The 26,745-nt window shown below is 35.9% G+C and overlaps 1 protein-coding gene across 3 annotated transcripts in view; it reads left to right on the top strand.

Moving 5' to 3' along the window:
* Positions 1–26,745, top strand: part of GUCY1A2 (guanylate cyclase 1 soluble subunit alpha 2) — a 370,428-nt gene that overhangs the window by 267,885 nt on the left and 75,798 nt on the right. For 2 of the 3 annotated variants that reach the window (XM_058446513.1, XM_058446514.1), the window contains exon 7: positions 1,733–1,786. The exons of the other annotated variant lie outside the window; for it this stretch is intronic. In XM_058446513.1, the coding sequence (XP_058302496.1) occupies positions 1,733–1,786 (54 nt within the window). The remainder of the gene's footprint in view (positions 1–1,732; positions 1,787–26,745) is intronic. 3 annotated transcript variants of the gene reach the window in all.

Raw genomic sequence — 26,745 nt, 5'->3', positions numbered from 1 at the left:
TTATATGATTTTAATCTAAATGCGATTAAAAAGTACTAATTTGAGTTTTATAAATAAATAATTATCAAAGAATCTTAGAAAATTAATTAGTTTACCAAATACAGTCGACCCTGTGTATCCACAGATTTCACATCTGCATGTTCAATCAACTGTGGATTAAAAATATGGCATTAAAAAAATAAAATTGAAATATAAATAAACAAATAAAAATAACAATTCAACAATTAAAAACTGCAAACAAAATGATATAGTATTACAATGATTTATATAGCATTTACTTTTTGTTAGGTATTATAAGTAATGTAAGAGACTTGCAGCCCTTATATTAAGTAGTGTTGTATATGCATATAACCTATGGACATCCTACCACATACTTTAAATCTTTAAATCCTCTGTAGATTACTTATAATATGTAACATGTTGTAAATAATGAGTAAATAGTTGTTATGCTGTATTATTTAGAGAATGACAAGGAAAAAATGTCTATACATGTTCAGTACTGAAGCAACTATCACTGGCCTACCTACATTTTGACCCACAGTTGGCTGAATCAGAGGATGCAGAACTCACTCATGGATATGGAGTGCCAACTGTAATTGGTTTTTCTTTTTTCCTAAATACAGTCTCAGGCTGAAATCTGATAGGGTTAATTAAATATTGCAATATTTCCAAAACCCAAATCCCTCCAAATATTAAAATAACATCAGGTTTCCTTTGCAAATAGCAAAAACTATTTAAAAATTAAAAATTAATTAGAGAATAATTATTGCATAATCTCAAAAAATCTTGTAAGCTCATTAAAAGTTGAAGCTTAAGGAGCTATAATTTACTGTGTTACAATACATGTAAATTGTACATTAATATTCCTGCTTTTGCACCAGTCAGTAATACTAATGTGTTTAGCAATCTCAATTGCAAATCAGGGAAATGCTATGAGAAAAAGACTCATAGCATTTCCCTGATTTGCAATTGAGATTGCTAAACACATTAGTATTACTGACTGGTGCAAAAGCAGGAATATTAATGTACAATTTACATGTATTGTAACACAGTAAATTATAGCTCCTTAAGCTTCAACTTTTAATGAGCTTACAAGATTTTTTGAGATTATGCAATAATTATTCTCTAATTAATTTTTAATTTTTAAATAGTTTTTGCTATTTGCAAAGGAAACCTGATGTTATTTTAATATTTGGAGGGATTTGGGTTTTGGAAATATTGCAATATTTAATTAACCCTATCAGATTTCAGCCTGAGACTGTATTTAGGAAAAAAGAAAAACCAATTACAGTTGGCACTCCATATCCATGAGTGAGTTCTGCATCCTCTGATTCAGCCAACTGTGGGTCAAAATGTAGGTAGGCCAGTGATAGTTGCTTCAGTACTGAACATGTATAGACATTTTTTCCTTGTCATTCTCTAAATAATACAGCATAACAACTATTTACTCATTATTTACAACATGTTACATATTATAAGTAATCTACAGAGGATTTAAAGATTTAAAGTATGTGGTAGGATGTCCATAGGTTATATGCATATACAACACTACTTAATATAAGGGCTGCAAGTCTCTTACATTACTTATAATACCTAACAAAAAGTAAATGCTATATAAATCATTGTAATACTATATCATTTTGTTTGCAGTTTTTAATTGTTGAATTGTTATTTTTATTTGTTTATTTATATTTCAATTTTATTTTTTTAATGCCATATTTTTAATCCACAGTTGATTGAACATGCAGATGTGAAATCTGTGGATACACAGGGTCGACTGTATTTGGTAAACTAATTAATTTTCTAAGATTCTTTGATAATTATTTATTTATAAAACTCAAATTAGTACTTTTTAATCGCATTTAGATTAAAATCATATAAGGAGAAAAACCTAAGGGGTCAGAAAAAACTACATAGGTATTATATAAAATTACTGTTAAGATACTGATCCCAGTTATCCTCATTTCTCATGTTTATCAATTAGAAGTATTTAAATTTGCTTTTAATCTCCTAGATAATACATACAGTAGCAGTTTTCATAAGTCACTGTTCTATTGTAACAATATGGAAAAATACTATATAATATTACTGGTGAAACTTACGACTAGATAGATATATTTTCCGATAGATTTATCATTCTGCATAGTAAATTTATTTGGAACTATAAATTTGTTTGTTTTTAAAAAGTATGTATTTAAAGTATTAATATTTGTGAGTGTACCAGCAAAGTTATGAGTCTCTTCTGTAGTTTGCTTCCTTTTAATAATCAGTGCCTCATTCTATATACTCTCCTTAGATCTATTTTCTAACTTGCCAATACTTCCCTCAGTTGGTTGTAAAAATTATTTATTAAACTCATCCACTTGATGCTTAAATGCTGATTATAGCAGTTTATAGTGTTTTGCAGTTCCATTTATCTGACAAAATTTTTCATACTGTTTTTATTTATTTTCTTGAATAAATCATCTGTAATGATTATAAATGCTTCTCCTGGTAAGTCAGTCTCTAGAACTCCTGCAGTCTATTACATCATTTGTTCTTTCACTTAATTTTCAGTCATGTTACTTGTTTCCTGTGTGACTAATTACACTTTTTTTTGTTTGAGTGCTGGAGATTGTATATAAAATATTATAGAAATAATTTAAGACTTAGGGTGATTTTGCAGGGAAATTTTAGTGTGCTTCTTGAAAGAGACTAGGGGCTCTAGCAGTCAGCGATCAGGGGATTTAAAGCTGGGTTTTGGTCTCTGTGAGGACCTGTCTACTTCTGGTTCACCTCTATGTTTTGGTATTACCCTTATACCTGTGGTCATGGTCCCATCTCAAAGTGGGGAGGGCTTTCTAATGTCTTTGCCCTAGGAATTCTTAGGCTCCAGTTTATGTTCCCTTAGCCCTGGCTGTCAAAAATGCTGCTCAGCTTCTCAACCTTTCCATTACCTTTTCTGGAGCCAGAAGATGCCCATAGGATAAAAGCACCGCCAAGTTTACTGTTCACTTCTCAGGTTTATCTTCTGCTATATCGTGGTACAATAATTTTTCATTAGTTTGTTAGCTGACCAGCATAGGGTAATGCAAATGATATAACCTGCTATTTTATATGTATATATGCTAAGTTTCAAAATAATTCTGTGAAGGAAGTATTGCTATTATTTCCAGTTTGTAAATGAAGAAAATAAGCATAAAAAATAGTTAATCAGAGCTTCTAATATATATACTGTGTATACATTAAATAAAAGCATGTTAAATAACATTTATATTGTCAAATCTTCCTATTGCCTTGAATATTCCATTAAAGTTAGACTTTTCATGGCTTTAGTCTTCAAGAAATTTAAATGTATGTTAGATGTCCTCTTTGAAAAAGTAGAAATAAGTTCTCTATTTTAAAGGTATTCCATCCAAAAATAAAATAATTTGTTTTTAAATTAGAGGGCCGGGCGCGGTGGCTCACGCTTGTAATCCCAGCACTTTGGGAGGCCGAGGCGGGCGGATCACGAGGTCAGGAGATCGAGACCATGGTGAAACCCCGTCTCTACTAAAAATACAAAAAATTAGCCGGGCGTGGTGGCGGGCGCCTGTAGTCCCAGCTACTCGGAGAGGCTGAGGCAGGAGAATGGCATGAACCCGGGAGGTGGAGCTTGCAGTGAGCCGAGATTGCGCCACTGCACTCCAGCCTGGGCGACAGAGCAAGACTCCGTCTCAAAAAAAAAAAAAAAAAAAAAAATTAGAAAGTAAGAGACATTCTAGCTGCATGTGGTGGTGGTGGTGGGGCATACCTGTAGTCCCAGATACTCGAGAAGCTGAGGAGGGAGGATTGCTTTAATCCAGGAGTTAGTTAGACACCAGCCTGTGCTGGACAGCATAACAATACCTTGTCTAGAAAGAGAGAGAGATATTGATTAAATTCAGTTATGTGAAAAAAATGAGTGTTATTTCTATCATTTTGTAAACTGCAATCACTGGCCAGATTGGGTGGGGGATGTATTAGTCATGATGCTCTGATTTTTTTCTCTATTTTCCCCTTGTTTATTGTTTGTTGTGGATTGTAATGCAGAAGCTACATATTTAAACGTTTTATATTTACATTATTTCATAGGGTAGTCATTGAATTTAAAGATTAGGTCATATTCTATTTAATTATTTGTATTTATTGAGCACATTTGTTTTAAGCACAGAATTACTCTTCTGGCATGATGCTATAGTGCTGAACTTTAATACACAAATTTATTTATAGACAAATCTACTTATTGAGCACATTATTTGTTTTAATTATAGAATTGCTCTTCTGACATGATGCTGTAATGCTGAACTTTAATAGACAGAGCATCCTTAATGCCTTACAATTCCTCCATAAGATATCAGCATAATGATTTAAAACACAATATTGTATCTGTGATGTGTATGTCAATGAGACAGAATTCCACTGCTAGTTTATTTTAGCTTTTATCTGTAATCATGAAAGATTCCAATTGTATATAATCACAGAATTTTAATCATATTTTCAGACTATAAAATAGTCTATCAGGCATACATTTCTAAAAATGCTAGTCTTACTGAAAAGTTTTATTATGATATTTGTCAAACAGATTTCCCAAGCAGTCTTTTTGTGAATATATTTGCATATTTATGCTACAAGAAAGAATAGTTAATAAGTTAGTGAAAGGAAAAACAAAACCGAGTGATGGAAAAAAAGCTAAACTGATTCACATGAAACTGTGCATGCAAAGCACAAAATTGCTTAGTTTGATTTTGTGCAGCAGTCTTGACTTTCACATTTTTGGAAGAAAAATATATTCTTTAGTGGAGGCATGGTTTCAGTATTTTGTTAGTTAAATATTATCACTATGAGGATAACTACCTTTAAATAAGTTATAATCTATTTCATGTATTTTATCCTGCCTCTTGTCTCCAGATACAATGTCCATAGAAGAGGCTAAAAGTTATATTAGCAAATTCACTCATTTTTATTTGATTTTTGTGTGGTGTGCTTTAGAAGTGTGAAACTTCCAAGCAGTTAGTTAGGAAGCTCATGTTTTTATTTATCTGACGTTTATGTAAAGAATGGGAATCTCCATCTGCCGATTTTTTCCCCCGTAGAGACAGTAAATGTGATTTCATCAACCCATTTAGGAGGTTAGCCCATTATCTTTAGCATATGGTCCCTTTTTAGGTGTTTTTGAATGGGTTTTTAATCTTTTACTGACACTTTAACTTAGTCTCTTTTAAGGCTATATGCATATAGGCCAACATGAGTAGCCTGACTCTTACAATATGAAAAATGACATGAAAATAGCAAGATACAATACATAAGACAGTAATGTGCTATCTGCGTGCTAATCATACTATTGATTTAGTTAGCTTTTACCTTTTTGACCTGTTGTTTTGAGATCTCATATCTCGTTTCAAATAAAAGTTTAAAAATTATTTAATCTCTTTATTAGTTTTCTAAAATTACAATAAAATGATCTCTGAAAACTAGTATTACAGAAGATAGTTAAAATCACCTATAATTTACCAACCAATTATAGCCATATTTTACATTATATATCTTTAAAGTCTTTTTATATGCATACATTCAATACAAACACATAGAAATAGAAGGTATGGACTTAAAAAGTAGATTATTTTAAAAACTGAATAAGCTTCATTCAACTTGGTAAGGTCATGACACACAGTATACCAAAGATGCAGAAAAACATGCAGAAAAAACTTGGTTAGCCCTAGGAAGAATCTTTCATTATTATTAACTCACTTAGGTCTTGTATTTTTCTGTTCCTACAATTGAATTTTTGAGACACTGGAAGGTAACTCTTTAATCACCTGAGTTGCAAATGTGGTACTAACAATTCAGTGTCACAAGTGCTTTTCAAAATATGTTAAGCTTTTTGTTGATGTCATGTCAGGCATATGGTACTTGTCTGGGTCACCACTACAATATTCCTTATTTGGAATGTGGTTTTCCTAGCAACTCTTGCTTTTTCCTAATGGCTGAATTCATTTCTGCACATTTGTAATGCTTCCTACTGCATCAGAAATTGTCACCTTGTGTGTAAATGTTACAAGACCAAATTTACATGTAGATTCCATTTTAAGAAATTATTTTGCTTTATCACTTGGCTTTAATGTGTTTGTTCAGAGGTTAAACCAATCATAAAAAATGAATTTAGAAAACCTCATTAATTCAGACTCTTTAGGGAAATATGGTAATTTTGACAAATTCCAAAATACATGCAAATAGTTCTTAGTGGGGAACCTCCTGAAGTTGAAGAAACAGAGTAATTTTGATGGTCAAATGACCATGTAATCAGGAGGTTGTTAGAAACACAGGGCCAGAGTATGCATGGGGTGTCCCAAGGGACAAAAGGCTTACTTTGGAGGCTTGCTGTTTCAACTCACATGAAGCCTGATTCTACATGAATCTGGCTGGAGCCTTGCTGGCAGCGACTTTTACTCATTTATTCAACAAATGTTTTTTGAATGCTTATTGTTTTCTAAACAATTGGTTAGGTATTAGGAATGTGAGGGTAAGCAAACCAGGTACATCCCTGATCCTCCCAAGAATTACAGTCTATGGAACCAACAACTACAAATTACTAACTTGGTGAGGAAGGAGAAATAGACTCAGTTTTCTCTCAATACCCTTTCCACCTTAACATCGAGAGGTTTGGGTTAGGCTTTTAGAAATATAATTCTTTGTAGAGCAAATATTCAAGATGTCATTTACATTCAGACCTACATTATTTTGGTGTTTTTGTAGATTTCATATGTTCTTAGGGAAGTGGGGATGGAAGGCATTAAAAACCAACTGTGTGGTAGTGGTTAGCTTGACAGTTTACATATTATCTCACTTAATCTACGCAACAACTATGAAGGGCATATATGCAATTTTTATATACTTAAAAGATAAAAGACATCAGGGGTTAAAAATATGTATGAGATTATAGAGGAAAAAAATGCATATTGGACACTTTCCAGATGTCAGACTTGTGCCACGTCTTTATGCACTTTTTTATTCCTGCCCCCCACCCCCCCACCCCCCGCCCCCCAAAAAAAATGCTGCCAAGTAAGTTTCATTAATCGTATTTTACATTTAAAGAATTTGAGATTTAGAAAGTTTATGTAATTTGATCAAGGTTATGTAGCTAGCCAGTTGCAGAACTAAATTTGAATCCAGATATATCTGTTTGGGAAAAAAAAAAAAAAGCTTTGCTTTTTTTCATTATAGGAAACTGGAGGATGCCCAGAGTAGAATTTTATTACCTGAGTACTTAATAACAAGAGTTACTTCTCACCTAGTGCTTACTACGTGCTCAGCATTATGCTGAGCTAGAGTGCGTGAGCACGCTCTGTCTTCCATGTCCTCTCCCTTCCTAATATATATACATATACACATACACCTGTATAACTATTTACATGTATGTGTATGTTTTAGGCATATTTTCATATTTGTGAAATATGCCTGTACTGTATATACATAATTATTAGAACAATCATGGACCATGAATTAGATGTTATCTCTATTTATAAATGGGAAAACCAACACTGAAAGGTTAAGGGACTTTTTGTCAAGAGTAAATAATAATACTAAATAAGAATTGATTCAGAATTGGAATTCAAATCTGTTTGACTTCAAAGTCCATACTCTTAACCATTACCCTATACTGCCACTCACAATACAATTAGAATGTATTTAATATGATTTCTAATCTTATGACTAAGTTAGTAACTTTAATCTTCCTTAAAAAATTATTGCTTTTCCCTGTTCCTTAAGAAAGAAGCGTGAAGATGTAATAGCAGTGCAATGTCTTGAAGGCATTCTAACTCGAGGCAAGCTCTTGACTGTAACTCTACATCGAGATGTTGAAATAATGAGGACAATTATGTCGACTTTTAACAGAATGAGTTGAAAATTGATAGTTCTATAGAATTTCAAAATATCTGAAGAAAAAATTAAGTTGGGAATAATATTGAAATATACACTTCTGTAATATTAGCTTTTTATAAAAAACAGAAGAAATGATCTTTTTGTAGAAACATAATAATCCAAAAACTAGGAAAGTGAAATTTAAAACCATATCAGAGAATCCAAAAGGCATTATTTGCTCTTTTGGACATATTATCTTCCAGATGGTATCAGTTGATCCTTTTTGGATATTAAGTTATCTAAGATTATTTTTTATTTACAATAACGAAAAGCACTGATTAAAAATGAAAAATGTAGTCAAATAGTTTGATCAGTCAGCCTGCAAGCCTTTACTGAATTTCTCTCATGTGCAAAACCACATAATTGAGTTGCAGACTGAACTACATGAGTGCCAAATACTAATCTGCTTTTTTTCTTGGCTCTCAAGTCAAAATTCTGTCTACAACAATACCCAAACATCTGGTCACTTAAATCCATTCAGTCAAAAATTCAATTGACCGCCCAGATTTTCTGACACTAGGATTCCATTCAACTTGTTTGCCTTAATTAGTTAGTTTATCTGAAAGCTATGTCAAATAGGCAATAGCGTATATTTAGTTATTTCAATAGTACTTGGCATCTTATGTATGAAAAAGTACAGTTATGGAGGGAAGAAAATGCAGGTTCTATTCCTCCCACCTCCATCAAGCTTTTAACAGATTTGATGTTGTTTTCTGCCTCCTATACTGTTTGCCTTCCTTTTTGAGTTGGTCTCACCCATCTCTCACTGACCCCCACTCTCGGGACTGCTCAGCCTCCATTTCTCTCTCAATTTCCTAAAAGTGCCATCAATTTTCCATGAATTACCTAAGAACGACTTACCAACAAAAATTACATTGTTATGAATAATGTACGTAAAACTGTTGATACTGGCTAACTTAAGGGAAAGAGCTTTTTCCATTTTTGATCTTACAGTTTTATATCTGTTCACATTTTCCCAATATATGTATGAATTATTTATGTATTGCCTTTTAGTATCTATAGAAATTATATGGGAGTTGCCATCATGGACCATTTTTCTTTCCTTCTTTAAAGTTTCCTATACTTAAAATAACTCATAAATATAATCTCTAAAGTAAGCACAAATTCTCACTTATATATTTGGTTCACAGGAATAATCAGCAGGCAATGCCTAAAACTGCACAAAATAAAAATTTTTATTGGCTAAAAATTAGTGGGAGCATCAAATGTCTTTGACAAAATTACACTGTGAAACATTTGGCCAGCCTAATGAGGGTTTATAGAAATAATGACCATAAAAGAAAATTATACTGGCAGAAATTAATATGAGCAAACTACTGCTTAATGAGTCACAAATCATCACTGTAAAGTTTCAATGGGAAAGAATTCATGCCAATTAAAATATTTTCAGAGGGACACAACTGGAAATGTAAAATATTAGAATCAAGTTATATGTAGTATATAGAAAATAGATCAAGGAATTAAATTGACTTAATAGCGTTTAGTCCAGAAAATAATTTTCTTCATAATAATTCTTCAGTATTAGTAAATTTCATTCAATCTTTATACTCCTTTGTTGGGGTGCAAATGTCTTGAACTATAACTGTTTTATTAGCCTAAGGAATTATTTGATGAATTAACAGAAGCTGTATCATGGTTCTAGACATTCATGCTCAATAAACTGAATTAAATGTTGACAACTGGTAAGAGAAAGTAGAGAATTTTATTTAGTTGTGACAGTGATAGCTATTATATCTTTGTATGATTATAGTTTTTATCTCTCTGATCCTTTGCCGCACAAGTAAATATTCTTTTATATTTGTAACTTTTTGCCATGTCTTTTACCTCATATATAAATAAGTAAATACATTGACTTCCAGGTTTTTAATAAACTTATAGTATTCTCCATTTCTTTTATTGTGTTTTCTCATCTTTCTCTTACTCTAAATTGCATATTCATAATCTTGTCCTTTTGAAACATACTAAACTTATCCCATGCTCATATTTTACCCCAGCACTCAAAATATAAATTAGTAATTTTGCTACCCAAAGTATAATGAAGTAAAGTAGACCTGCCTCATTACACCAGTGAGAATACCTATTATGAGGTTATGATTACAGTGATCACACTGTGCTCTATGCAGTGCAGCATCCTGTGCTATATTAAAATCTCTTTACTAGTTAGTTATATTACTGTAGCACACTATATCCAAACATTGTTCTGGGTTATTTTTCTCTTCATTTTAACTGTAGTTTGTGAAAACTCTTACTTTGTGGTTAAAAAGGCCTGTCCAGGGAAGCAAGAGTCATACCATATTTTAAAAATATGCAGTTTATCAGAAATCTAAGCATAATGTGTCAGCCACAATCAATCATGGCAAAGCTTCCCTTTTAAACTTGGTGCTTCAAGGGTTGTTTATGCCTTCAAAAATTTGCTCCAAAATTACTAATTCCTATTTTACACTGGGAAAGTTATTAGTGTGTTCAAGTGGATTGATATTTAGATTTTAAAATTATCTCAGGCAAACATATTTCTATCCATCTCTATGGCATTGTTTTGATGGCCAAGTTATGCCAGATTCTAGAGCCAAATGTATGTCTGAGGTCTCCAGATGTTTTCTGACTTGCTGCTGGTGTCTGAAGAAACATTGCAACTATAACTGTAAATTCAGCCTTTTTGCTTTACTGAACTGGGGCTAAGACACCCATCCTTCTTTTCTTGTGGTTTAGCTTAGCCAGAAATGCACCAGAGATAATTTACAAAAGGATAATTATATAGTAGCTTAGGAAATTTAGTTGTGAATAACTAACATTTTGTAAGCTTTTAAAAGTTGGAAATTTGAAGATCAACTCTCATTTCATACATGATAAAAAGATGATATCAAAAAAGTATTTGATTATACTTATCTAACTAGTTAGTTAGCAATAGGATCTGAACATGTGAAATTCACCAGGGAAGCTAATGAAGAAGATAAGGCCAGAAGAAGGAGAAATAATTTTGTAGTTTTTCTTTTTCTGGCAACTGTTCATCATGATAGAAGACGTATAATTTGGAAAGTGTGTTTTGAGGTTATTACATGAAAGAGGTGGAAAATTGCACAAATCTGTGGCAGAAGGTCCAATTATCTTGACCTCTTGAGTGTCATTTCTCTATTATCAGTGTATTACTATTTTTACTGTTTCATTTTTAATCTTTTAAAACTATTAATTCTTTCCCCAGTTCCTGTCTTCCTTCTGCGAGAGCCTCTCATTATGAATATGGGGCAATTATTCAAATAGAATTTAGCCAAAGTTGACATGGATTTTTTTCTCCTTTTAACCTTTAGTATTTTCTATGGAAATGATGGGCCAGTTATTTGTTAGCTTGTAAAAGAAGGAAAAAACAATAAATGTGTACCTTTATATCCCCACGCCTCTTTTGTATTATCTCTCAGAACACATTAATTTTTTGAAAATACCAGATCTTTAAAAATAGTGGTGCATCTTCAGGAATATTTATTTTTTCATCATTTCTTCTATTTGTTACCATCCTCAAGTATGTTACCATCCTCAAGTATGTCAAAAAATTAGAATAAAATTATTTTACCTACTTTGTCCAAATATCAAGTTGTAAATACTATTCATGTATTAAAAAGTGAAAAACTATGACTGTTATAAAAAATATATGCTCACATGAACGATCGTTTTATGTATCATTCCTTGAAGTTCGGCCCACTTTAGAAATTCACATATAGCCATGCCTGCAAACTCATCATAGCTTAGAATTGTTCCAACTACAGAATCTCAACTCCAAATGTCTTTTCATAGTCACATTACTTGTTCTTCTGCTGCTTTCTATTCTACCATTCTCACTCATCACTGTGATGTATAAGCCTTTATCCATTCTTAGGTTTCCAGTCTATTTTGAGTATATTAGTTTTCTATGTCTGACATAACAAAGAACCAACAAACTAAGTGGCTTAGAACAACAGAAATTTGTTGTCTCGCTGTTCTGGAGGCTAGAATCCCGAGCAACGTGTTGCCCATTTTATTTGAAGACATGTTTTATTTGAAGACACTAGGGAAGAAGCTGTCCAGGTCTCTCTACTATTACTGGATTCTGGTAGTTCCTTGGCAGCATAGCTCCAATCTTTACATGGCATTCTCCCTGTGGGCATATATGTATCTGTGTCCAAATTTCTTTTTTTTTTTTTTTTTGAGATGGAATTTTGCTCTTGTCACCTAGGCTGGAATGCAGTGGCATGATGTCTGCTCACTGCAAGCTTTGCCTCCCAGGTTCAAGCAATTCTCCTATCTCAGCCTCCCGAGTAGCTGGGATTACAGGTGCCTGCCCCAACGACTGGCTAATTTTTGGTATTTTTAGTAGAGACAGGATTTCGCCATGTTGGGCAGGCTGGTCTCGAACTCCTTACCTCAGGTGATCTGCCTGCCTCGGCCGCCCAAAGTGCTGGGATTACAGGCATGAGCCATCATGCCTGGCCATTTCTCCTTTTTATAAGGATACTAGTCATATTGGATTAGGGGGTACCCCCTACTCTGGTAGGAACTCATATTAATAATTTTCAATTTGACTAATTATATCAGCAATTACTTCTAATTAAGGTTAAATTCTAAGATACTGAGGATTAGGAACTCACTATATGAATTTAAGGGGGGAGGGCACAATTCCATCCATAATACCTTCTTATCTAGAAAAGAAGAATCCCATTATCTCCTATCTCAACATGGCTCCTATCACCCCTCTAATTTTGTTCTTCTTTGTCTTCCATCATACAGAACTACCTAAGTAGAAAATTCTTGCTCTGGAATTGATGGACATTACTGGTGAAAATTACATAATCATGGTAATAAAATACCCATTAAGAATGCATATGTTTTGAACTCAACTGGGCCTTAAATCTGTAGGGATCTTGTTTCACCATCCCCTAGCTATGACTGTTACAAATAGTTGCTTTTTTTTTTTTTTAAATAATTTCAACTTTTATTTTAGATTAAGGGGTACATGTTTGTTACATGGGTATGTTGTGTGATGCTGAGGTTTGGGATACAAATGATCCCATCATCTAGGTAGTGAGCATAGTCACTACATTTGTTTGACTTTTAACTTTGCTACTCTTACTCCAAACAGACCCCTCCTTTCCTAACTAAATGAAATGCTAGAAGACATCAATATGAATAAACTTGACATTCTTTCCACACCCGTCCCCAACACTATTCTTTCTTCAAATATCTTCTCTGCCTTTCATCTCTCCCCTTTGACTGGCCCCAGTGTGTCAACAAAATCTCCTCTTTAATTAATGCAAAAATGTCATTTTCTTTGAAAGCTTCCCTCTCTAACTATGCTACATGCTGCTTCTTTGTTTATGATCAAACAATAATGAAAAGCCACTCTGTTGACTCTCCATTGCCTAGGAAATAAGAACTAAATCCTAATCAATGAGTACCTTTAATGTGTTCTCAAGCTAGTTGTTGAAACATATTCTGGTGAGCTTTCAACATGGCCGAATAGCAACAGCTGTGGTCTGCAGCTCCCAGTGAGATTGATGCAGAAGACGGATGATATCTGCATATCCAACTGAGGTACATGGTTCATCTCATTGAGACTGGTTGGACAGTGGGTGCAGCCCACAGAGGGTGACCCGAAGCAGGGCAGGGCATGGCATTGCCTCACCTGTGAAGTGCAAGGGGTCGGGGGATTTCTGTTTCCTAGCCAAGGGAAGCCGTGAGAGTCTGTACCGGGAGGACGGTACACTCCTACCCAAATACTGCACTTTTCCCACTGTCTTCGCAACCATCAGACTAGGAGATTCCCTCCAGTGCCTGGCTCAGTGGGTCCCACACCCTTGTAGCCCAGCAAGCTAAGATCCATGGGCTTGAAATTCTTGCTGCTAGTGCAGCAGTCCATGATTGACCTGGAATGCTGGAGCTTGGCATGGGGAGGGGCGTCCATCATTGCTGAGGCTCGAGTAGGTGGTATTATGCCCACAGTGTAAACAAAACTGCCAGTAAGCTCAAACTGGGTGGAGCCCACTGCAGCTCAGCAAGGCCGACTGCCTCTCTAGATTCCATCTCTGTGGGCAGGGCATATCTGAACAAAAGGCAGCAGTCCCAGTTAGGGACTTATAGATAAAACCCTCATCTCCCTGGAACAGAGCACCTGGGGAAAGGGGTAGCTGTGGGCAAAGCTTCTGCAGACTTAAACATCCCTGCCTGACAGCTCTAAAGAGAGCAGTAGTTCTCCCAAAACCACGTTCAAGCTTTGATAACAGACAGAATGCCTCCTGAAGTGGGTCCATGACCCCCATGTAGCCTAACTGGGAGACATCTCCCAGTAGGGGCTGACAGACACCTCATACAGGAGAGCTCTGGCTGGCATTTCGTGGGTGCCCCTCTGGGACAAAGCTTCCAGAGGAAGGATCAGGCAGCAATATTTGCTGTTCTGCAGCCTCCTCTGGTGATACCCAGGCAAACAGGGTCTGGAGTGGACCTTCAGCAAACTCCAACAGACCTGCAGGTGAGGGGCCTGACAGTTAGAAGGAAAACTAACAAACAGAAAGGAATAGCATCAACATCAACAAAAAGGACACCCACACCAAAACCCCATCCATAGTCACCAACATCAAAGACCAAAGGTAGATAAATCCACAAAGATGGGGAGAAACCAGTGCAAAAAGGCTGAAAATTCCAAAAATCAGAATGCCTCTTCTCCTCCAGACGATCACAACTTCTTGCCAGCAAGGGAACAAAACTGGACAGAGAATGAGTTTGATGACTTGACAGAAGTAGGTTTCAGAAAGTGGGTAATAACAAACTTCTCCGAGCTAAAGGAGCATGTTCTCAACCAATGCAAGGAAGCTAAAAGCCTGGAAAAAAGGTTAGAGGAATGGCTAACTAGAATAACCGGTTTAGAGAAGAATATAAATGACCTGATGCAGCTGAAAAACATAGCACAAGAACTTCATGAAGCATACACAAGCTTAAATAGCCAAATCTATCAAACAGAAGAAAGGATATCAGTGACTGAAGATCAAATTAATGAAATAAAGTGAGAATACAAGATTAGAGAAAAAAGAGTAAAAAGAAATTAACAAAGCCTCCAAGAAATATGGGACTATGTGAAAAGACCAAATCTACGTTTGATCGGTGTACTTGAAAGTGACAGGGAGAATAGAATCAAGTTAGAAAACACTCTTCAGGACATTATCCAGGAAAACTTTTCCAACCTAGCAAGGCAGGCCAACATTTAAATTCAGGAAATACAGAGAACACCACAAAGATATTCCTCGAGAAGAGCAACCCCAAGAAACATAGTCGTCAGATTCACCATGGTTGAAATGAAGGAAAAAATGTTAAGGACAGCCAGAGAGAAAGGTCGAGTTACCCACAAAGGGAAGCCCATCAGACTAACAGCAGATCTCTCAGCAAAAACCCTCAAAGCCAGAAGAGAGTGGGGGTTAATATTCAACATTCTTAAAGAATTTTCAACCCAGAATTTCATATCCAGCCAAACTAAGCTTCATAAGTGAAGGAGAAATAAAATCCTTTACAGACAAGCAAATGCTGAGAGATTTTGTCACCACCAGGCCTGCCTTACAAGAGCTCCTGAAGGAAGCACTAAACGTGGAAAGGAATAATCAGTACCAGCCACTGCAAAAACATGCCAAATTGTAAAGACCATTGACACTATGAAGAAACTGCAGCAACTAATGGTCAAAACAACCAGCTAGCATCATAAGGACAAGATCAAATTCACACATAACAGTATTAAACTTAAATGTAACTGGGCTAAATGCCCCAATTAAAAGACACAGACTAGCAGATTGGATGAAGAGTCAAGACCCATCAGTGTGCTGTATTCAGGAGACCCATCTCATATGCAAAGACACACATAGGCTCAAAATAAAGGGATGGAGGAAAATCTACGAAGCAAATGGAAAGCAAAGAAAAGCAGGGGTTGCAATCCTAGTCTCTGATAAAACAGACTTTAAACCAACAAAGATCAACAGAGACAAAGAAGGCCATTACATAATGATAAAGGGATCAATGCAACTAGAAGAGCTAACTATCCTAACTGTATATGCACCCAATACAGGAGCACCCAGATTCATAAAGCAAATCCTTAGAAACCTACAAAGAGACTTAAACTCCCACACATTATTCTAAGAGAATTTAACACCCTAATGCCAACATTAGACAGATCAACCAGACAGAAAATTAACAAGGATATCCAGGACTTGAACTCTGCTCTGGACCAAGCAGACCTAATAGACATCTACAGAACTCTCCACCCCAAATCAACAGAATATACATTCCTTTCAGCACCACATGGCACTTATTCTAAAATTGACCACATAACTGGAAGTAAAACACTCCTCAGCAAATGTGAAAGAACAGAAATCACAACAAACTGTTTCTCAGACCACAGTGTAATCAAATTAGAACTCAGGATTAAGAAACTCACTCACAACCACACAACTACATGGAAACTGAACAACCTGCTCCTGAATGACTACTGGGTACATAAGGAAATGAAGGCAGAAATAAAGATGTTCTTTGAAACCACTGAGAACAAAGACACAATGTACCAGAATCTCTGGGACACATTTAAAGCAGTGTGTAGAGGGAAATTTATAGCACTAAATACCCACAAGAGAAAGCAGGAAAGATCTAAAATCGACACCCTAACATCACAATTAAAAGAATAGAGAAGCAAGAGCAAACAAATTCAAAAGCTAGCATAAGACAAATAACTAAGATCAGAGCAGAATTGAAGGAGACAGAGACACAAAAAACCCTTCAAAAAATTAATGAATCCAGAAGCTGGTTTTTTGAAAAGATCAACAAAATAGACTGCTAGCAAGACTAATAAAGAAGAAAAGAGATAAGAATCAAATAGACACAATAAAAAATGATAAAGGGAATGCTTCCAGTTTTTGCCCATTCAGTAGGATATTGGCTGTGTGTTTGTCTTAGATAGCTCTTATTATTTTGAGATACATCCCATCAATACCTAATTTATTGAGAGTTTTTAGCATGAAGCGTTGTTGAATTTTGTCAAAGGCCTTTTCTGCATCTGTTGAGATAAACATGTGGTTTTTGTCTTTGGTTCTGTTTATATGCTGGATTACATTTATTGATTTGCATATGTTGAACCAGCCTTGCATCCCAGGGATGAAGCCCACTTGATTATGGTGGATAAGCTTTTTGATGTGCTGCTGGATTCGGTTTCCCAGTATTTTATTGAGGATATTTGCATCAATGTTCATCAAGGATATTGGTCTGAAATTCTCTTTTTTGGTTATGTCTCTGCCAGGCTTTGGTATCAGGACAATGCTGGCTTCATAAAATGTGTTAGGGAGGATTCCCTCTTTTTCTATCGATTGGAATAGTTTCAGAAGGAATGGTACCAGTTCCTCCTTGTACCTCTGGTAGAATTCGGCTGTGAATCCATCAGGTCCTGGACTCTTTTTAGTTGGTAAGCTATTGATTATTGCCACAATTTCAGAACCTGTTATTGGTCTATTCAGAGATTCAACTTCTTCCTGGTTTAGTCTTGGGAGGATGTATTTGTCGAGGAATTTATCCCTTTCTTCTAGATTTTCTAGTTTATTTGCATAGAGGTGTTTGTAGTATTCTCTGATGGTAGATTGTATTTCTGTGGGATCGGTGGTGATATCCCCTTTTTCATTTTTTATTGCATCTATTTGATTCTTCTCTCTTTTCTTCTTTATTAGTCTTGCTAGCAGTCTATCAATTTTGTTGATCTTTTCAAAAAACAGCTCCTGGATTCATTAATTTTTTGAAGGGTTTTTTGTGTCTCTATTTCCTTCAGGTCTGCTCTGATTTTACTTATTTCTAGCCTTCTGCTAGCTTTTGAATGTGTTTGCTCTTGCTTTTCTAGTTCTTTTAATTGTGGTGTTAGGGTGTCAATTTTGGATCTTTCCTGCTTTCTCTTGTGGGCATTTAGTGCTATAAATTTCCCTCTACACACTGCTTTGAACGTGTCCCAGAGATTCTGGTATGTTGTGTCTTTGTTCTCATTGGTTTCAAAGAACATTTTTATTTCTGCCTTCATTTCATTATGTACCCAATAGTCATTCAGGTGCAGGTTGTTCAGTTTCCATGTAGTTGAGCAGTTTTGAGTGAGTTTCTTAATCCTGAGTTCTAGTTTGATTGCACTATGGTCTGAGACACAGTTTGTTATAATTTCTGTTCTTTTACATTTGCTGAGGAGCACAAGACAGGGATGCCCTCTCTCACCACTCCTATTCAACATAGTGCTGGAAGTTCTGGCCAGAGCAATCAGGCAGGAGAAGGAAATAAAGGGTATTCAATTAGGAAAAGAGGAAGTCAAATTGTCCCTGTTTGCAGATGACATCATTGTATATCTAGAAAACCCCATTGTCTCAGCCCAAAATCTCCTTAAGCTGATTAGCAACTTCAGCAAAGTCTCAGGATACAAAATCAATGTACAAAAATCACAAGCATTCTTGTACACCAATCACAGACAAACAGAGAGCCAAATCATGAGTGAACTCCCATTCACAACTGCTTCAAAGAGAATAAAATACCTAGGAATCCAACTTACAAGGGATGTGAAGGACCTCTTCAAGGAGAACTACAAACCACTGCTCAATGAAATAAAAGAGGATACAAACAAATGGAAGAACATTCCATGCTCATGGGTTGGAAGAATCAATATCGTGAAAATGGCCATACTGCCCAAGGTAATTGATAGATTCAATGCCATCCCCATCAAGCTACCAATGACTTTCTTCACAGAATTGGAAAAAACTACTTTCAAGTTCATATGGAACCAAAAAAGAGCCTGCATCGCCAAGTCAATCTTAAGCCAAAAGAACAAAGCTGGAGGAATCATGCTACCTGACTTCAAACTATACTACAAGGCTACAGTAACCAAAACAGCATGGTACTGGTACCACAACAGAGATATAGATCAATGGAACAGAACAGAGCCCTCAGAAATGATGCCGCATATCTACAACTATCTGATCTTTGACAAACCTGACAAAAATAAGAAATGGGGAAAGGATTCCCTATTTAATAAATGGTGCTGGGAAAACTGGCTAGCCATATGTAGAAAGCTGAAACTGGATCCCTTCCTTACACCTTATACAAAAATTAATTCAAGATGGATTAAAGACTTAAATGTTAGACCTAAAACCATTAAAATCCTACAAGAAAGCCTAGGCAATACCATTCAGGACATAGGCGTGGGCAAGGACTTCATGTCTAAAACACCAAAAGCAATGGCAACAAAAGCCAAAATCGACAAATGGGATCTCATTAAACTAAAGAGCTTCTGCACAGCAAAAGAAACTACTATCAGAGTGAACAGACAACCTACAGAATGGGAGAAAATTTTTGCAACCTACTCATCTGACAAAGGGCTAATATCCAGAATCTACAATGAACTCAAACAAATTTACAAGAAAAAAACAAACAACCCCATCAAAAAGTGGGCAGAGGACATGAACAGACACTTCTCCAAAGAAGACATTTATGCAGCCAAAAAACACATGAAGAAATGCTCATCATCACTGGCCATCAGAGAAATGCAAATCAAAACCACAGTGAGATACCATCAGTTAGAATGGCCATCATTCAAAAATCAGGAAACAACAGGTGCTGGAGAGGATGTGGAGAAATAGGAACACTTTTACACTGTTGGTGGGACTGTAAACTAGTTCAACCATTGTGGAAGTCAGTGTGGCGATTCCTCAGGGATCTAGAACTAGAAATACCATTTGACCCAGCCATCCCATTACTGGGTATATACCCAAAGGACTATAAATCATGCTGCTATAAAGACACATGCACACGTATGTTTATTGCGGCACTATTCACAATAGCAAAGAGTTGGAACCAACCCAAATGTCCAACAACGATAGACTGGATTAAGAAAATGTGGCACATATACACCATGGAATACTATGCAGCCATAAAAAATGATGAGTTCATGTCCTTTGTAGGGACATGGATGAAATTGGAAAACATCATTCTCAGTAAACTATCGCAAGGACAAAAAACCAAACACCGCATGTTCTCACTCATAGGTGGGAATTGAACAATGAGAACTCATGGACACAGGAAGGGGAACATCACACTCCGGGGACTGTTGTGGGGTTAGGGGAGGGGGGAGCGATAGCATTAGGAGATATACCTAATGCTAAATGATGAGTTAATGGGAGCAGGAAATCAACATGGCACATGGATACATATGTAACAAACCTGCACATTGTGCACATGTACCCTAAAACCTAAAGTATAATAATAAAAAAAATGATAAAGGGAATATCACCACCAATCTCACAGAAATACAGTACTGTAAACACCCCTACGCAAATAAATTAGAAAATCTGGAAGAAACTGATAAATTCCTGGACACATACACCCTCCCAAGACTAAACCAGGAAGAAATCAAATTTCTTAATAGACTAGTAACAGGTTCTGAAATTGAGGCAATAATAGCCTACCAACCAAAAATAGTCCAGGACCAGATGGATTCACAGCCAAATTTACCACAGTACAAAGAGGAGCTGGTACCATTCCTTCTGAAACTATTCCAATCAGTAGAAAAAGAGGGAATCCTCCCTAACTCATTTTATGAGGCCAGCATCATCCTGATACCAAAGCCTGTCAGAGACACAACAAAAAAAGAGAATTTTAGGCCAAATCCCTGATGAACATCGATGTGAAAATCCTCAATACTGGCAATCCAAATCCAGCAGCACATCAAAAAGCTTATACACCATTATTAAGTTGGCTTCATCCCTGGGATGCAAGGCTGGTTCAACATATGCAAATCAATAAAAGTAATCCGTCACAAAAACAGAACCAACAACAAAAACCACATGATTATCTCAATAGATGCAGAAAAGACCTTTGACAAAATTCAACAGCCTTCATGATAAAAACTCACAATAAACTAGGTATTGATGGAACATATCTCAAAATAATAAGAGCTATTTATGACAAACCCACGGCCAATATCATACTGAATGGGCAAAAACTGGAAGCATTCCCTTTGAAAACCAGCACAAGACAAGGATGCCCTCTCTCACCACTCCTATTCAACATAGTATTGGAAGCCCTGGCCAGGGCAATCAGGCAAGAGAAAGAAATAAAGAGTAATCAGTTAGAAAGAGAGGAAGTCAAATTGTCTCTGTTTGTAGATGACATGATTGTGTATTTAGAAAACCCCATCTTCTCAGCCCAAAATCTCCTTAAGCTGATAAGCAACTTCAGCAGTCTCAGGATACAAAATCAATGTACAAAAATCACAAGCATTCCTATACACCAATAATAGACAAACAGAGAGCCAAATCATGAGTGAACTCCCATTCACAATTGCTTCAAAGAGAATAAAATACCTAGGAATCCAACTTTCAAGGGATGTGAAGGACCTCTTCAAGGAGAACTACAAACCACTGTTCAGTGAAATAAAAGAGGACACAAACAAATGGAAGGACATTCCATGCTCATGGATAGGAAGAATCAGTATCATGAAAATGGCCATACTGACCCAAGGTAATTTATAGATTCAATGTTATCCCCATCAAGCTACCATTGACCTTCTTCACAGAATTGGAAAAAACTACTTTAAAGTTCATATGGAACCAAAAAAGAGCCCGCATTGCCAAGTCAATCCTAAGCCAAAAGAACAAAGCTGGAGGCATCACGCTACCTGACCTCAAACTATACTACAAGGCTACAGTAACCAAAACAGCATGGTACTGGTAGCAAAACACATGTATAGACCAATGGAACAGAACAGAGGCCTCAGAAATAACACCACACATCTACAATCATCTGATCTTTGACAAACCTGACGAAAACAAGCAATGGGAAAAGGATTCCCTATTTAATAAACAGTGTTGGGAAAACTGACTAGCCATATGTAGAAAGCTGAAACTGGATCCCTTCCTTACACCTTATACAAAAATTAATTCAAGATGGATTAAAGACTTAAATGTAAGACCTAAAACCATAAAAACCCTAGAAGAAAACCTAGGCAGTACCATTCAGACATAGGCATGAGCAAAGACTTCATGACTAAAACCAAAAGCAATGGCAACAAAAGCTGAAATTGACAAATGGGATCTAATTAAACTAAAGAGCTTCTACACAGCAAAAGTAACTATCAGCAGAGTGAACAGGCAACCTCCAGAATGGGAGAAAATTTCAGCAATCTATCCATCTGACAAAGGGCTAATATCCAGAATCTATAAAGAACTTCAACAAATTTACAAGAAAAATACAAACAACCCCATGAAAAAGTAGGCAAAGGATATGAACAGACATTTCTCAAACGAAGACATTTATGCACCAACAGACATGTGAAAAAATGCTCATCATCACTTGTCATTAGAGAAATGCAAATCAAAACCACAGTGAGATACCATCTCATGCCCTCACACCCGTTAGAATCATGATCATTAAAAGTCAGGAAACAACAGATGCTGGAGAGGATTTGGAGAAATAGGAATGCTTTTACACTGTTGGTGGGAGTTTAAATTAGTTCAACCATTGTGGATGACAGTGTGGTGATTCCTCAAGGATCTAGAACCAGAATTACCATTTGACCCAGCAGTCCCATTACTGGCTATCTACCCAAAGGATTATAAATCATGCTACTATAAAGACATGCACACGTATGTTTATTGTGGCACTGTTCACAATAGCAAAGTCTTGGAACCAACCCAAATGTCCATCAGTAATAGACTTCATAAAGAAAATGTGGCACATATACACCAAGGAGTACTATGCAGCCATAAAAAGGATGAGTTCATGTCCTTTGTGGGGACATGGATGAAGCTGGAAACCATCATTCTCAGCAAACTATCACAAGGAAAGAAAACCAACACCGCACATTCTCACTCATAAGTGGGAGCTGAACAATAAGAACACAGGGACACAGGGAGGGGCACATCACACACCAGGGCCTGTCGGTGGGTAGGGGGTGGGGGCTTGGGGGAAGGGTAGCATTAGGAGAAATACCTAATGTAAATGATGAGTTGATGGGTGCAGCACACCAACATGGCACATGTATAACTATGTAACAAACCTGCATGTTGTGCACATGTACCCCAGAACTTAAAGTATAATAAAACTATATTCTATTGAATAAACCTTTTGGAACCATAATATGGCACTAAACATTCCAGATTATTGCCATTCTGTACATTGCTATCTCTTTACCATATTCACCAAGTTTACCTTAGCCATGTTGTTAATTGGTTTGTTATATTTATATTAGGGTTTGTTATGTTTATATTTTGTTTATTTTCTTATTCTATCCATCTTTCTTGGCCAGCTCAAATCCTAAGAAGTCATCTCCAACACTCACAATCTCCTTAGTAGCAATTATTTGCTTCTTCCTTAGGAAACTGATAACTTTGCCACAATTTACTGTTGGTACTTAACATACTGTAACTTGCAAATAAATTGTGTGTGTAAATTCCTGTGTTGTATGTACTAGGCTGTGAGAACTTTCCTGTTTGGGACTATGTCCTGTTCATCTTTGTATATCATAGTGCAAAGAATTTATTATTTGTGAATTAAACAGATTTATCAATGTAGAAATATATAAAATTCTGCAGCATAATATGGAAAATTATATCCTGATATACATTTGTTAATTCTTTATTCATTTTTCATACATTGGTTTTACGTATAAAATATTTATCAAGACACTACCATGTGCTTAATACAAGGTACTAAATAAACTGAAATTTATTTTATAATTTAATTCTACAAATAAATTCACTCTGGTAGCATTTGGGGAATATAATATTGACTTTATGTTTTAAAATAAAAATATGAACGTTTATTTTAAAACGTAAATTAGAAAATACTGGCAAATGTTTTTGCACGTGGTCTCTTAAGAACCACAGCTCAGAACCCTGGGATGTGATACAGTACTATTCATATCAGTACTACTCAGACACATTGAAAACCTTGTCCTGTGTCAAGTCCCATGAAGGGAATCCCTAAGGGAATAGAGAAGAGGATGCTATTTAATGATTTGATGCATGATAGTAACCACAGGAGAATAAAACTTCGAAAGAGAGTCTTTATAAGCTGGGTTTAATGAAACTGATCATTTCCAATTCTGTTGTATATCATTTACTGCCTTAGCTGGCAAGACTCTAGAAATAGACATAGAGAAGATTCTTCCTTTTGATATGTGTACATTTTAATGTCTTGAATATAGAGGACTACTTACAGAATTCAGTGAAGTTACCAAAGGTTGAATAATTAGCTATTTCTGCCCTTTACTAGTTATTAGATTTATCATTATCAACCTTTGCAGTGAAAAGTAGAAAAAATACAAACTGCACCAACAGTTGGGCTAGTCATACATTTTACACAATGACAATATCCCACTGAAATGGTATTCTTAAAGAGGAGATGTGTGAATTAATATTCAGTAGCACATAGAATTAACCAGGCATCATCATTTTATTTCAGAAGCACTCATATGATTAAATTTCTGAGCTAAAAATTCATCCTTAAAAGTTATACTTTAGCAGAATGACTGATTTTATTTTATAGCTGTCAATTTGATTGACAAGTAGGATCCATCAAGTGTTTCTATTCTTGTAATCCAGGGACATCTTGAAAATATTTCCCAAGAGAAAAGAAAGAAATATTATAGAAAAAAAAGGAAACTGCATTTGTAATTAAGAGCTTAATTTGTGATGAAAATACATAATTTTTTTTTTTACATCCACTGTGATGCTAAAACCACTATACTGGAAAAATCCTTTAGTTATGGGGTTAATTGATATAAATCAAATATCTTTCTTATTTAGCAACCATTTATAGTGCTGAATTCGTTTCATTTATAGTAGTATCATTTTATATTTTTAGGCAGTTTGAATTGGTACTGTTTTCTAATTGCAGCAAGGACTTTACTGCATAATAATTTAAAATTTTAGCTTTGTAATAGCTCATGAAAATATTCAATATTTTGTTATGTTGTTGTGATGGTTAATATTAGGTGTCAACTTGATTGGACTGAGGGATGCCTAGATGGCTGGTGAAGCATTGTTTCTGGGTGTGTTTGTGAGGTTATTGCCAGGGGAGATTGACATTTGCCTCAGTGAGCTAGGAGAGGAAGACCCACCCTCAGTGTCGGTTAGCATCATCCAATCATCTGCCAGCATGGCTAGAATAAAGCAGGGGGAAGAAGGTGGGATAAGCTGGCTTGCTGAATCTGCGGGCTCTTTTTCTTTTGCCCGTTTTGGACACTTGCTTCTACTCCTCTGCCCATAGATACCAGACTCCATGTTCATTGGCTTTTGGAATCTGCAACTTGCACCAGTGGCTTCCCCAGGGCTCTCAGGCCTTCTGCAGCAGACTGAAGGCTGCATTGTCAGCTTTTCTGGTTTTGAGTCTTTCCAACTTGGACTGAGAAATTATAGGCTTCTCTCCCCAACTTGCAGATAGCCTATCACGGGACTTCACCTTGTAATCATGTGATCCAATTCTCCCTGATAAACTCTCTTATATATACATAGATCCAATTGTTTCTGCCCCTCTGGAGAACCCTAATACAATTGTATTACTGGTATATTTAGTACTAGATGTTTACATGATATAATGGTGTGAGTTCTCAAGAATCTGAGATAAGGTCTTGGGTGTAGTTAGTTTACTTGGAAGGAGATCCCAGGGTCAGGAATGAGAGTGAAGAGTGAGGAGGAGGAAAGGGCAATGTACGAGTGCATTTTCAAGGTCATGCCCCTGTGAGCAATGTGGACTAGATTCCGCTGGGGATTGCTCCTAAGAGGCATAGAGAATACCTCCTAAATTATCTGTCTAGGGAAGAGCAGGCAAGAACATATATCCACTGGTTCTCCTATATTGGTTAACACCCCAAGGACATTAACTCCTTCTCACTTCCAGGCTGCATTAACTTACCTCAAGGCAAAAGGTGATCAGTGTAGAACAAGCCTAAAAGCTCCTAAGAACAGTCCAGTAGCTATGGCTGAACTCAGAGGTGGGTCCAGAGGCTGTGAGGTGGAGCAGCAGAAGGATTCCATTAGGCAGGGGTTATGTAACATGATTCTACAGCCCAAAGGAAAACTTGACACCCAAATAGCACCAAAAACAATAGATTTCAAATATTTTCTCTTGTGGACAATACATACATTTATTTATGTGTCGCTTAATGACAAGGATATGGTCTGAGAAATGCATCATTAAATGATTTCATCATTATGCAAATGTCACAGAGTGCACTTATACAAACCTAGATGGTACAGCCTGCTGCAAATTTAGGCTATCTGATATAGCCTAGTGCTCCTAGGCTGCTTAACCTGTACCGGATGTGACTGTACTGAATACTATAGGCAATTGTAACATGATGGTAAGTATTTATGTATTCAAACAAGAAAAGGTATAGTGAAAATACAGTATTATAATCTTAAGGGATTGCCATTGTATATGTGAGCCCATCATTATCCAAAATGTCATTATGTGACACATGACTGTATATGATTCTGCTGGGCATACAGAGACAAAAATTTATGAAATATTACCCTTGCTATGCACAATGAGGTATGATGTTTTCTATTCTGTTCTATGCTGTGTTATTCTGTTCTATTTAATTAAACACTGCTCTTCATAACTCCCTAAAGTAATTTTTAAATCCATGGTTTGGAAACCATTGGCCAAAAAGATAATTAATTTACCTAAGAAGGTAAGCGTTAGCATATTAAAAATAATGGAAATCATGTAACCTGAGCCATATACAGTGAGATGTTTAGAAATAAAGGTCATAGTTTTAAGGTCAAGAAA

Source organism: Hylobates moloch, unplaced genomic scaffold (genome assembly GCF_009828535.3).
Source record: "Hylobates moloch isolate HMO894 unplaced genomic scaffold, HMol_V3 SCAFFOLD_11, whole genome shotgun sequence".
NCBI lineage: Eukaryota > Metazoa > Chordata > Mammalia > Primates > Hylobatidae > Hylobates > Hylobates moloch.
Note: the sequence above shows the minus strand (reverse complement) of the source record. Positions and strands in the feature narration are given on the sequence as shown.